The 12,360-nt window shown below is 48.5% G+C and overlaps 1 protein-coding gene across 1 annotated transcript in view; it reads right to left on the bottom strand.

Moving 5' to 3' along the window:
• Positions 1–12,360, bottom strand: part of ABHD2 (abhydrolase domain containing 2, acylglycerol lipase) — a 105,645-nt gene that overhangs the window by 67,857 nt on the left and 25,428 nt on the right. The window contains exon 3 of the mRNA XM_030317409.1: positions 11,975–12,174. Within this exon, the coding sequence (XP_030173269.1) occupies positions 11,975–12,168 (194 nt within the window). The 5' untranslated portion in view covers positions 12,169–12,174. The remainder of the gene's footprint in view (positions 1–11,974; positions 12,175–12,360) is intronic.

Raw genomic sequence — 12,360 nt, forward strand, 5'->3', positions numbered from 1 at the left:
AAGGCTGGCGGGACAAGGGAGCAAAAAAACGCTGGCTGGAAAGCGAAGTCGCTTTTCCACCACAAGAGCGTGTCTAAATGATCGATCCCGCCGGCTCTCGCTCACACTGACCTCCCTACCTTCTCTCACAGGGCCCCACTCGTCCAAATCAACTCATCTTACAGGGCCACACAAACCTCAACATCCAAGCCACCACAGTACCATCCACCTCTTTCCCTAAGCTCCTTTAACATGCCACTGAATTGCTCGTTCGGACCCTTCATCACATGGGTTCCTACCCAAACTATCTACAAACGCCAGGCAGCACTGAATGTGTGCAATGCAGTGGCCACAGAGAACTCAGGACATTTTAAGACGATTGCTCTCTTTAAGCCTCTCAGAATAGAGTTGGCCTGAAGAGGGAGAGACACACGCATGGAAAGGACACCGCTTTCCTTCCTGTCGTCAGGTGGGAGCCACAGGGACAGCAGAGGGCAAGGGTTAGAGAATGCATCAAGAGTCAGCAAGTGAGGCGGCCTGGAGGGAGTTGTCGGGAAGGTGGAAATAGGGAGTAAAGGGATTATGTGTGGATGAGAGGAGGCGAGTGCGAGGTACACAGTGAAAGACTGAAAAAGCAGGTTGTTAAATGTTAATTGACGAACTTCAAAAAAATCTATGTCCTGAGAGGAATCTTCCTTTATTGAAAGGCCAAGGAAGGAAAAGTCCCAACTGTTACGGCCTGGCAGATTTCAAATTAATAAACAAAACAAAACAAAACAAAACACACAAAAAAACAAACAGGGGCGCCTGGGTGGCTCAGTCGGTTGAGCGTCCGACTTTGGCTCAGTCGGTTGAGCGTCCACAGTTTGTGGGTTCGAGCCCCGCGTCGGGCTCTGTGCTGACCGCTCAGAGCCTGGAGCCTGCTTTGGATTCTGTGTCTCCCTCTCTCTCTGCCTCACCCCCATTCGCACTCTGTTTCTGTCAAAAATAAACAATATTAAAAAAAAATTAAAAAAAACATACACAGTTTCTCACTTCATGTTAGTGAGGAATTAGTGTTCAGCTTTTGTGATCCGGCTGAAAACACCAGCTCAGGGTCTTGTCACAGGAGACTCTGGTGTTACAAGCCACAGAAACGTCAGGCTAGTGTGGCAATGGCATCAGTGGCCAGCGGGAAGATGGAACAGTTTGTGACCTGCTGTTTCTCACGGATCTCTCTGTTCCCAGGAGGCCACAGGTGGTTCTGGATCAACCACTGACCTCCGGGCAAGAAGGTTTCCCGGATGCACTGGATGGTGGCCTCTTTTCACGGCTACCTCAGAAGCTAAGCGGTCTGGCTCGATGCTGTGGCCCGGGCCGACCTAGAGCCCTCACACCATGACGAGAACCTGGCAGAGGTTCAGGGCGGTTCAGAAGCTGCCTCGAGGGCTGACTCATTTCCGTGGCTCCTGGGACACTGCAGACAGCCACCGTGGGCAGATGACCAGCTCCGAGGAGGGCACAGCCCTGGGGGGAGGGTGGCGCTCTGCCTGCCAGACAGTCACCGGGTGGCAACAGGGCTGGCGTCTCATCCAATCGCGCGAAACATCGATCCGTCGAGGATCACAGTTTTCTGCGGCAGTGAAAGCTTCGCTTCTTAGACTTTCATGGAGCGGCAGGTTTCCTTTAGAAACGCAGGAAAATTCCTTCTTGAGTAACTATGATGCCACCTCGCAGGTTGTGACCCTAGAGCCCAAGGCCCTCAACAGACTCCACCCGTAGGGAAGTCATTCTCAAGGCTGCTGAGGGGGACTGGTTCGTGCACTTGCGCCTCCGATGAGGGCGGAACGCGGACCACAGTCAGCTCTTAGCTCCGCGGCGCTGCACGGAAACAGTGACCACACCCACTCACCCTCCAGAAGACACTGGCCACCTCACTGTCTTAATTATACTTTTACCAATCAAGTAGACACTGCTCTGGAGCATCAAGTACCCTATCTATCATAATGCAGGGAGACGTGCCGGGAAGTGGGCAGAGAAAAAGACCAGTTTGAGATCAGAACCGGTGACCAGCGAATTTACAGAGTCAATAAACACGAGCAGCTGATAAACGGTGGCTACTCTTAGAAAGGTTAGACTTTCTGGAAAACAAGGTCCATTTCCTGCTCCTGAGTACTGGACCAACTGTCAGCCAACTACGTACTGAGAAGGACCACAAAATGGATCTGACCCCTGGCGAGTCCTAGTAAGCAAATTCCGTTTAGTAAAGAACTTTAAGTAAAGGTAAGGATGATTGGTGGACAAAGACGGACCCTGGAGCCTAGTCCGGGAAAGACCAGAAAGGGTGGGGGTGGGGGGGGTGACCCAGCGATGGGACAGGCTTGCTCGGAGCAGAGGCCCACCTGCCCATCGGAGGTGCTGGGTTTAACTCCGTGGGATGGCGCCAGTGGTAGCCCATGCCTCTTCTGCTCTTTGGAAGACATAGCAGAGCCCTGAAGAGTAAACGCAAGCTTGACGATACAATAGGGCAGTGGTTGGTCATACATTTTTAGAGCCGGAAGCGATCGCCTTAAGGAGGTCAAGGCACATGGAAGATGAGCCTCTTTCCATCTGAACTAAATCACGGGGGTCTTGAATAGTTTGGATTCCGAATCTATTAGATCCTTCAGCAATTCCTGCCCGAAGGCACAATCCCTAACAAGAAGCTACAATCTCTGTCTCTACCCAGGTTAGAGAAAGTAAATGAATTTTCTCCACAGCCTCAGCTCGGTCATCTTAATGCAGTGCAAGTGGCCTCAAGGATGACAGCACTTGGCTCCTGGCCTCCGGGATGGGTGATCTGCTAGGGCAGAGACAGTGCAGGTGGACGGCATCTAAAAGTTGAATTAAACCTGGCCACTTGCCAACTAACCACCCACCCCCAAACGCACACCCGTGTGTAAAAAACTCACCATCTGATGGCAGAAGACAGTGAGTAACACAGACAGGGACCAACTCATCCCCGTTTGGCTGGTACCTCCCCTGTTTAACATCGAAAGCCCCACGTTTGAGGAAACCCATCAGTCTTGGAAAAGCTGGGATGTGTGCTCAGCGTAGGCACAGAGGACAGTATCCCGAGCTTATTGGCAACTCTCACCTTGACAGTTTGGGTTCGGGCCATCTCATCAGAAACACAAGCAATTTCAAGAGGAAGTCACCCGAAAACATGACCTCACCGATGCTAACCATCAATAATCAGTTTCAGTAAAGATGATTTTGAGCCTTTCATCTTTCAAGCGCCCTCTTAAAATTTCCGGGTAAATGTGTCTACATAAGAAGCACATTGTAGCGCTACAGATCGACTTATCAACTGTTAACGATTCACCACAAGAATCTAAGGAAATATTTGCACAGCTCTTAAAATGGGTAACTTAACAGGTCAATGAAACTAAGACACTTGGTAATTAGGAGTTTATCCTATAAAAAGCACAAAGCTTTAGTGTTCGGCCAAGGAGGAAAGGATCTAAATCCGATCTGGAATGTCTCTGTGAACAAGAGGGAATTAAGAGGAATTTAAGCCCAAGATAATGAAATTCTTTTCAACTTTAACTCACTATAAATAAGCTGTGCTGGCTCCAGAATTTCCACCCGGGAGGGGGCTGGGGGCAGCAATCCGACTGGAAGGGAGTGTGTAGAGCTACATTTGCAGTGTTTTACTAAAGACTGAGCAAATATCAGTTGTCCATATGTAAGCCCCTCGCCCCCTAGCTTCCCTTCTGCCACTGCCACTGCAAATAGTCAGCCATATATATATATATTTAACGTTTATGCATTTTTAAAGATTTTTTCAAAGTTTTTATTTATTGATTTTGAAAGAGAGCACAAGTAGGGGAAGGGCAGAGAGAGTGTGAGAGAGAATTCCAAGCAGGCTCCGTGTTGTCAGCACAGAGCCTGACGTGGAACTCGAACCCACGAACCGTTGAGATCGTGACCAGAGCTGAAGGTGGATGCTTAACTGACTGAGCCACCCAGGCGCGCCTAACTGTTTATTCATTTTTGAGAGAGAGAAAGTGTGAGCGACAGAAGGGCAGAAAGACAGAGAAAGGGACAGAGGATCCGAAGTGGGCTCCTGGGCTGACAGCACAGAGCCCGATGAGGGGCTAAGACTCATGAACCGTGAGATCATGACCTGAGCTGAAGTCAGACGTTCAATGGACTGGGCCACCCAGGTGTCCCAAACAGACAGCCTTACAGAGAGCAAGGAAGGAAATGGCAAGGATATAGGGTCTCCAGTAACCCCATATGTTGCGCTATATATGTGATTAGGATTAGTGTTTCTCTGGAGCGTACTTCTAATTATTTAATACATCCTTGATACGCAAAAATAGTGTATCTTGCACATCTGTGACAAATACAGTATTTTTATATATAGAATTGGGCTTTTATTGAGAGTAGATAAAAGAGGAATGGATACTGACTGTCAGGAAGTAGAATATGTATGAAGCCATAGGGAGGGGGTTGATACTGCTTGAGAGAAAAATCAGAAAGCAGATCTCTGCTTTGTTGTCTCAGAAATAACCAGGAACCACAGCTGTGCATTAAAAAAAAGTGCCTCTAGAAAATTTCTACAATGAAAACTTTAAAAAAATTTTTTTAATGTTTATTTTTGAGAGAGAGAGAGAGACAGAGAGAGTGAGAGACAGAGCATGAGTGGGGGAGGGGCAGAGAGAGAGGGAGGCACAGAATCCGAAGCAGGCTCCAGGCTCTGAGCTGTCAGCACAGCTCCCGATGTGGGGCTCGAACTCACGGACCGCGAGATCATGACCTGAGCCGAAGTCGGACGCTCAACCGACTGAGCCACCCAGATAGATGCCCCTACAATGAAAACGTTTTTAAAAATGACCCTTCTTTAAGATCTCCGACCCGGGTATCAGAGAAGTAGATCCTCAAATGTTCGTTAACCAAGACTCACGGAAACCAAAGACATGGACGAATTATGACGAGCACAACATTCCAATAGGAGCCTTGTTTGGAGTTTGTACCCTGGTGAGTGAGGAGAGATGGGAAAAGCATAGTACGACATAAACCCATTAACCACCTATGGAAAGGTCATGGCGTTTCTGCCATTCTCTCGCGAGCGTCTGAAGCAACTTCAAAGAGGAAATGCTCAGGGAGGGCACGACACAGGGCGGAGTCAGCTGCTGCTTCCGGCTCGGTGTTGGAATGGGTGTGGCTCTGATCTCCAAGTCTCAGGGATCTCTCGCCCTACAGACAACCATCCAGCTCCCGTGAGTACAGGTGTTAGCTGGCTGCAGAAGAGAGACTAGTCTCCAGGAGAGAAAGGACCCACGGAACATATGGCTGTGGTTTCGATCACACTGCTTTCCTTCTCCGGACCCTGCGGGTTCCTACACGTCTCTTGTGCCCAGTCGAAGCACCTCAACGATCTGTTTCTAGGCTTGTCTATTAGCTAAGCACTCCGCCCAGCTCCCAAATGCCTTCAGCCTGAGCTACACCGCGACCCACACCGACAGGCCTGCTCATGAGTGAAAAAGCAGAAGCCTGGCCTCCCACAGGGAATATAGAAATTTCAACAGCAGGCTTCCAGGGACGGGGCACCTGCTTCGTAGCTTCACTTCCCAACCAGGGCCTGGTGATGGAAACTTCGGCGGGGCCCGAGGGGAGGGTGGAGGCTGCAGACTGCTTTTATGCATATATCTGGGGTTGCCCCGCTTTAATTTACGACCGAAAAAAACCCCAAGGTGTCTTCTTTCAGAAACAGCGTAAGTGACGTCCCCAAAACTACAATTCTGTCAGAGTTAAAGGCACACCGATTCTCTGGAGCGCAACATCCCTCGCCCACACCCATCAGTGGGAAACGAAAGACCAAAGAGCATTATACTTAAGACCTGCGCGCACTAGGGATCCTGTCCTGTCTCCTCACGAGTGTGGCTCTGCACTTGGGACACCCGTACCTTACAGATGAAGAAAAGAGATCGAAACGATTTCCCAGAAAACAAGGTGGAGTGTGTTGAATGGACACAGGAACCCCACGCTGGGGAAACACGCAGGTGGGAAGAGGGGGGGCTCGTTCTGACTGAAGAGGGGTGGGGAGACATCAGGAGAATTTCTCAGGATAGATGCCAGGAGAGAGGCACTCTGGTGGAGGGAGAAAGGAGGGGGGACCTGGGGACGGCCTGGGGTAAGAGCTCAGGAGGCAGGCACTCAGTGGGCCGCAGGAGAACGCCACAGGTGGTGAGGCCGGACAGGTAGGTTGGGGCCACACTGGTGTGTGGGGTGCCGGCCTGCTCCAGGAAGCCAATTCGGGTGGTACTGTGACACGTGGGTGGGTCAGAGGCAAGGAGGTGACTCAGGACACCCTGGGAAAAGCCCAAGGGAGTGGTAGTCACACGGGTGAATACAGATGTAAAAGGTCCTGACCCGTATACTTAAGGTTTGTGCATTTTACTATATGTAAATGATAGCTCAAAATACCCTTTGTACTTGGAGCGCTTAAAGAGAGGGAATGACCCATCCCCCTCTTTAGATTACATAACCTGTTGGGTTTTTCTGGGCTCTACACAGAGCAGGCTGGAAAATCTGGGAGGGAGATACGTTATTTCCAACTACTTTAAGGATAAAGTAGGTAAGTAGGAGATGCATTGTATAGGCGACTTGCTGAGTGGGTCACAACAGCACCTTTCCAGACTCTCTCTCTTATTTGTACTGAGTGTAAAGTGATCGGCTAGCACCGAAGTCAATGAGAGTGGGGGAGAGAAAGAGAGAGAATCAGCAACTACAGGAGAGGCTGAAGGAAGCCACAGTAAGACAGAGAATGGCAGGTTATTGGGAAAAAACTCCACCAAGACCGTGGAACTTCAAGCTTCTCGTTCTTCATAGAAACCATTTTCACATGCTATTGCAACCTACGTTCCCAACAAGCCTAGAATGTGGGAATGAATTGTATTATAGCTATTATTCCTGTTTTGCAGATGAGGAAACAGAGACAAAAATACGAAGAAAAGGGAAACCTACTACATTCCTGAGATTATAACCTGTAAAAATTCCAGGGTATCTGGGTGGCTCAGTCGGTTAAGCGTCCAACTCTTGATTTTGGCTCAGGTCATGATCTCTCGGTTCGTGGGATAGAGCCCGGCATCAAGTTGTACATTGACAGTGGGAAGCCTGCTTGGGACTCTCTCTCTCTCTCTCTCTCTCTCCCTCTCTCTCTGGCCCTCCCCTGCTCATGTACACACTCTCTCTCTCTCTCTCTTGCTCTCAAAATAAATAAACTAAATAAACTGTAAAAATTCCTCTGGAAAACAGTTTGGCAAAATATGTAAAATTCCTTAAACTGAGTACTTCTTTTTATACAGCAAATATATTAACAAGAATTTACCCTAGGAAGCAATCAGATCTCTATATGCATCCACCATCGCAATGGTTATAATTACAAGGATGTAAAAAAGGAAAGAGAAATGCCCAATAAAATAGGAAACTGGTTAAATATGTTATGATGCTACACACGATGAAATGGCATTACATTTATCAATGGAATTTTTTATATGAGATATGTTTCTAATTGAAACTTTCAAGTGGCCAGTTTGTATGCGTCAATCAATTATGTTACATAATAAACACATATGCACAAAAAACACCGGGGTAAAAAAAAGTCCTTAAAAAAGCCAAAGCCCAAGGGGGCTACTGCCAGCCCATCCTAGAACATGGGGGATGGAAACAGGTAGGAGAAGGCAGATACACAAGAAAACCTTCTCTTTGCGTTCTCGTCCTTACTCTAGAGCCAGGACCCCCACCCCCAGGGTCCTTCATCTAAGAGGACTTCTCTGATGCATGGTTGACAACAGTGGTACTAGACGCAGGTTGCTCGTGCCAAAGGGCACCATGGGAGCGCTGCGTGTTTCATTTTACACAAAAGGAAGCCAAGGGCCAGGAAGGCTGTCACTTGGTTCTGGTTTCCGCAGCTCGTGTAGAAGTAGAAGACCGAGGTTTCCATCCCAGGCCAAATTTCAATTCACGGCTTTTTCTCTGTACCACTGCGGCCAACAGCCATTAGAAATTTGAATGGTTGACAGGATTCTCCAGCTGTTAAAAATCAAGTGTTAGAAAATACATAGCAGCATGGGCAAGTGTCCATGGCATACTCAGTATTAAAGCAGGCCACCCAATGCTATACAGACAGACCCCTGATTTTGCGGGGGAAAGTCTCTACAGAAGAAAAAAAAACCCACAGGGATGATCACCCAAGGAGTAACGGGATGGAACTTTGAGTAGGAGACTGATAGATGATTTTTGTGTGGTTTACTTTACTTTTCAGTTTCAGAAAACGCATATGCATTAAACTTTTAATTCAGAAAAAAGTGGAGATTTGTAGCATCATCTAGATTTTCTCCCAATTCTGAACTGAGCTTTAGTCTGCCGGGTTTCACTGAAAGCAGACATTTCCTGAGAACAAAAAAAAAGTGAATCACTAGGTAAATATTGATCTGTTGCTTAGTGATCAAGAAACACATCATGCCGTGTTTTCCTCCAGACATTAAAAGATGCGTTTCTAATGTATCTTTGGATAGATTATCTTAAAACAGATTCAAAAACTAATGTTGAAACAGAGAAAAAAAATTTATTCTCATAACATGTTTTCAATCTTCACCTTTCATCAGCTTTTTTTTTTTTTTCCCTATAGCAGAACAGCAGGGGGATAAGATCTGATTCCACACCTAAGTCATAATAACCGGCTGCCTTCAGTCAGGTTAACCGAGTAACACCATTAGTTTGCGGGAAATCAGTTAACTGAACTTTCTAGCCTAGGCCATTGTTTGTGAAGGCTGCAGACGGGCTTCCGCTAGGAAAAAAAATCTTCAAAGTCTCAGGAGAAGCACTTTCACCCATAACAGACATGCTTCCTGTCCTCAGCTTCAAATACATGGGAGGCTGTTACAGAAATGTGACACAGAGGAAGAACATCAAGGACAGTGGCTCCCGACAGAGCGATTAAAATAGAAAGAGGGTCACGTGGGAATCGGAAGGCCGCTCTGGGGCCAGTCCTGCCGAAGGCTCTCATCTCGGGCCAGCCCCTTAGTGCTCTCTGCTCACTTCTCTGCACCTTGAGAAGAGTCTGTCCATCTCTCCATGGGTAAGAGGGGAACCAAGGCTGGATTCAGTTACCGTCTCTGCTACTGGGAAGTTTCCTCATCCTCAAAATGAGAGGAAAAACGAGTCCAACCTTAAAGTCATTAAGAGTAAATGAATAATGTCTACGAGAGACTCAGCAAATTTAAAATGCAGTAACATAGACAAAACAGGGTAACGTGAAACACTCTAGTGATAAGCTACATGAGAGCAGGATGTAGTTATTTCTAAGATTAGAACCTAAATAAAAAGTAAGAGGTTAGTTAGGGCGCCCGGGTGGCTCAATCAGTTGCACGTCCGACTTTGGCTCAGGTCACGATCTCACGGGTTGTGAGTTCGAGCCCCACACTGGCCTCCTGCTGTCGGCACAGAACACGCTTTAGATCCTCTGTTTCCCTCTCTCTCTGCCCCTCCCCTGTTCACTCTCTCTCTCTCTCAAAATAAATAAACATTAAAAAAAAAAAGGTTACAAGATGGAGGGGAAAAAGCGAACCCTTTTGTTCTTTGATCATTTGTCATGTTCAAGTCAGAAAGCTCGGGTGTTTAGAATTTAACTGTTTAAGTAATGTTCCTACATGCTCGGAGAAGGCTAGTCCCATTCTCAAAGGGACAGGTCTCGGAAGGAAACAGTCTTTGGGGAACTACCTTCAAACTGTGGGTAAGTAACTGAGGCTGATCTCCACCACTCCCTAATTTGGGTTTCACCAGGAGGGAGCGTGTGGCTGGTTAATGACAGGGGTGGTGTCGCAGTGGGGGTCCCATGGAGGTCTGTGGCCGGGGATCCACTTCCACACCAGGAGAGTGGGTGGGGCCATCTCAACGGGACGTCATATGGTGCCACACCCCAGGCTCAGGGAGAGAGCATGCCAGAGAGGAAAAAGAACAAAGAGAACTGTTGGGTTTAATGTTTCTAGGTTATTTTTTAAAGGAAAACACGGAAAGAGGTAAAAATCTGCTATAATCAACTTTTTTTTTTTTTTTTTAAGCTTGGAACTATTATTATGGAATCAAACCATATGTGATGTTTTTCCAGAGCCTGGAAAACAGCAGCTTTTCTGTGGCTTCCTCTAGTTACTCAGGAACCAACGCTGGGTAGAAATTTGCACTCATCTAATCTACACATTAGCTTACCTAGTTACTTAATACCTTCATTTTTTTCTCTAAAAATAAGATGGCGAGGAACTTGGTCTAGCTGGGTCCCGCTCAATATGAAAATAGGTGCCAATGGTATTGGCCAGTCCAGACTAGTGAATTCTCTAAGTAGTGAAGGGGCGCCTGGGTGGCCCAGTTGGTTAAGCGTCCGACTTTGGCTCAGGTTACGATCTCATGGTTTGTGAGTTGGAGCCCCATGTCGGGCTCACTGCTGTCAGTGCAGAGCCTATTTCGGATCCTCTCTCTCTCTCTCTCTCTCTCTCTCTGTCTCTCTGTCTGCCCCTCCCCTGCTCATGCTCTCGCTCTCTCTCAAAAAAAAAAAAGAATAAACATTAAAAAAAAATAATAAATTAAGTGGCGAAGAAAAATGCCGGCCGATCTGGAAAGCACACAGATTCTGTGCACAGCCCTCAGGGAGGAGAGCTTTCTCACCGCAAACGCTGCTGAATACGAACGACTTTCCTACTGCCCACTTGTCCCGTCCCCCTGTGGTGATGTGAAGGCCCCTTAGCGGTTCCAAATTCGACATGATGACATCTGTACCGTATGTGACACTCCACAAGTATTAGGTGACACGACTTGAGTTCTGAGTCACTCTCAACTTAACTTTTGGGGCCTGGCGTCACTGTTGCAACAAAGAAAACTCCACGCGAACACCCCAAACACACAGAGTCCACAAGGGCAGCTCGTCGCCCTTGGCTAAGAGCAAGTAAAAATCAACTAGATAATCACACAAGACAAAGCAAGGGCCAAAACTCTCAGATGGATCTGTGGCCCATCTGTCCACTCTTAGAAGAAGATCATTTGCCCGATGTCACCGACCCTCCTAGAGGGGGTGAGAGGTGCTGTCGGGAGAGAGGGAAAGCTTCTACCACCGTCCACTGAGTATCAGAAACTCCGAGTATCGGAAACTCGAGTTTCTGCGCCGAGGGGACGCGGTTCCGGAAGACGGCTCTGCCGGCAGCTTCCATCGGACGAGGTGTACCCGGCAGAGCAGAATCGGCGGCAAGAGGCACAGGTGGTGAAGCAGCAAGAAGGAGAAAGCGGGAAGGGATTCAGACCCAGCAGAGCAAGGGACGCTTCGTGCCCCACGTGTGGCCCGAGCCCTAAAGGAAGACAGGGCTGTTCGGAAGACGTCACCAGGGAAAAATAACACCACGCATCTCTTGAAGGTGGGTGTGACGGAACGCAGACTGCCGCTTCTTCGCCATCAGGTTCCTCTGTCAGAAGCAGCGTTCACCCTTGGCACCTCCCATCTACAGGCCCGGGCCTCGGGCAGGGAGACCTGGCTCCCTCACAACGCAAGTATTCTCTTGGCTACTGTTCAGTACACTTTTCAATGACGGAGGTGGAGAGTACCCAGCTGGGAAGTCTGTGCTTTTTTGCTCAGTTAATTATTTTCGGTGAGGACAGTTCCTCCGACTGAGGACGGACAACAGCACACTTGGTAAAGGGCTAGAATACGACCTAAACGTGACGACTGCTTTCCGCAAGGCCCTCGTCACGGACGCCGACACCACAGTGAGGGAGGGAAGCTTCTAGGCAACGAAGATCCGACCCTGTCTCCTATCCTCCAGGATTCAAACACCAGATGTGTACTGAGACTGTGGCGGTTTTGACACCAATGACCCTATCCTACATGGATGCCTTGAGGACAAAATGTGACAAGATTCTCTGAACACTGCACCAGCCAAACAGATTAGCAGATGGGCATACGGTGGGCGCGAGGTCTACTCACTCTTTGGTCAGAAGAGGACAGGACTTGAGCAGAAAGCGCGAGAGCCCCGAGTCCTGGAAGTAGAGGTCAGGCGGGGCCGTGGGGCTCTTCAGATTCAAACACCGGACGATCACATATAACACGGCAGCCACTGCGGCCAGCTTCACCCCGTCAAACACGGCCGGGAGCTCGGGGGTCTCCAGCATGGCATTCATCTTGATCTGGGGAGAAGCACATGTCTGGGGTCAGAAGCACAGTGAGGAGGGGAGGAGCCACCACACTAAGAGGCAAAGCCAGCGATGAGATGTCCATAGCGTCCCCGGGGCAACTGCCATCGGGGCCTTCGAGCCATCACCGGGACTGGCGACAACCCAAATCACACACAGTCCCGAGCACTGATAAACCAG

The sequence above is a fragment of the Lynx canadensis genome, chromosome B3 (genome assembly GCF_007474595.2).
Source record: "Lynx canadensis isolate LIC74 chromosome B3, mLynCan4.pri.v2, whole genome shotgun sequence".
Classification (NCBI taxonomy): Eukaryota; Metazoa; Chordata; class Mammalia; order Carnivora; family Felidae; genus Lynx; species Lynx canadensis.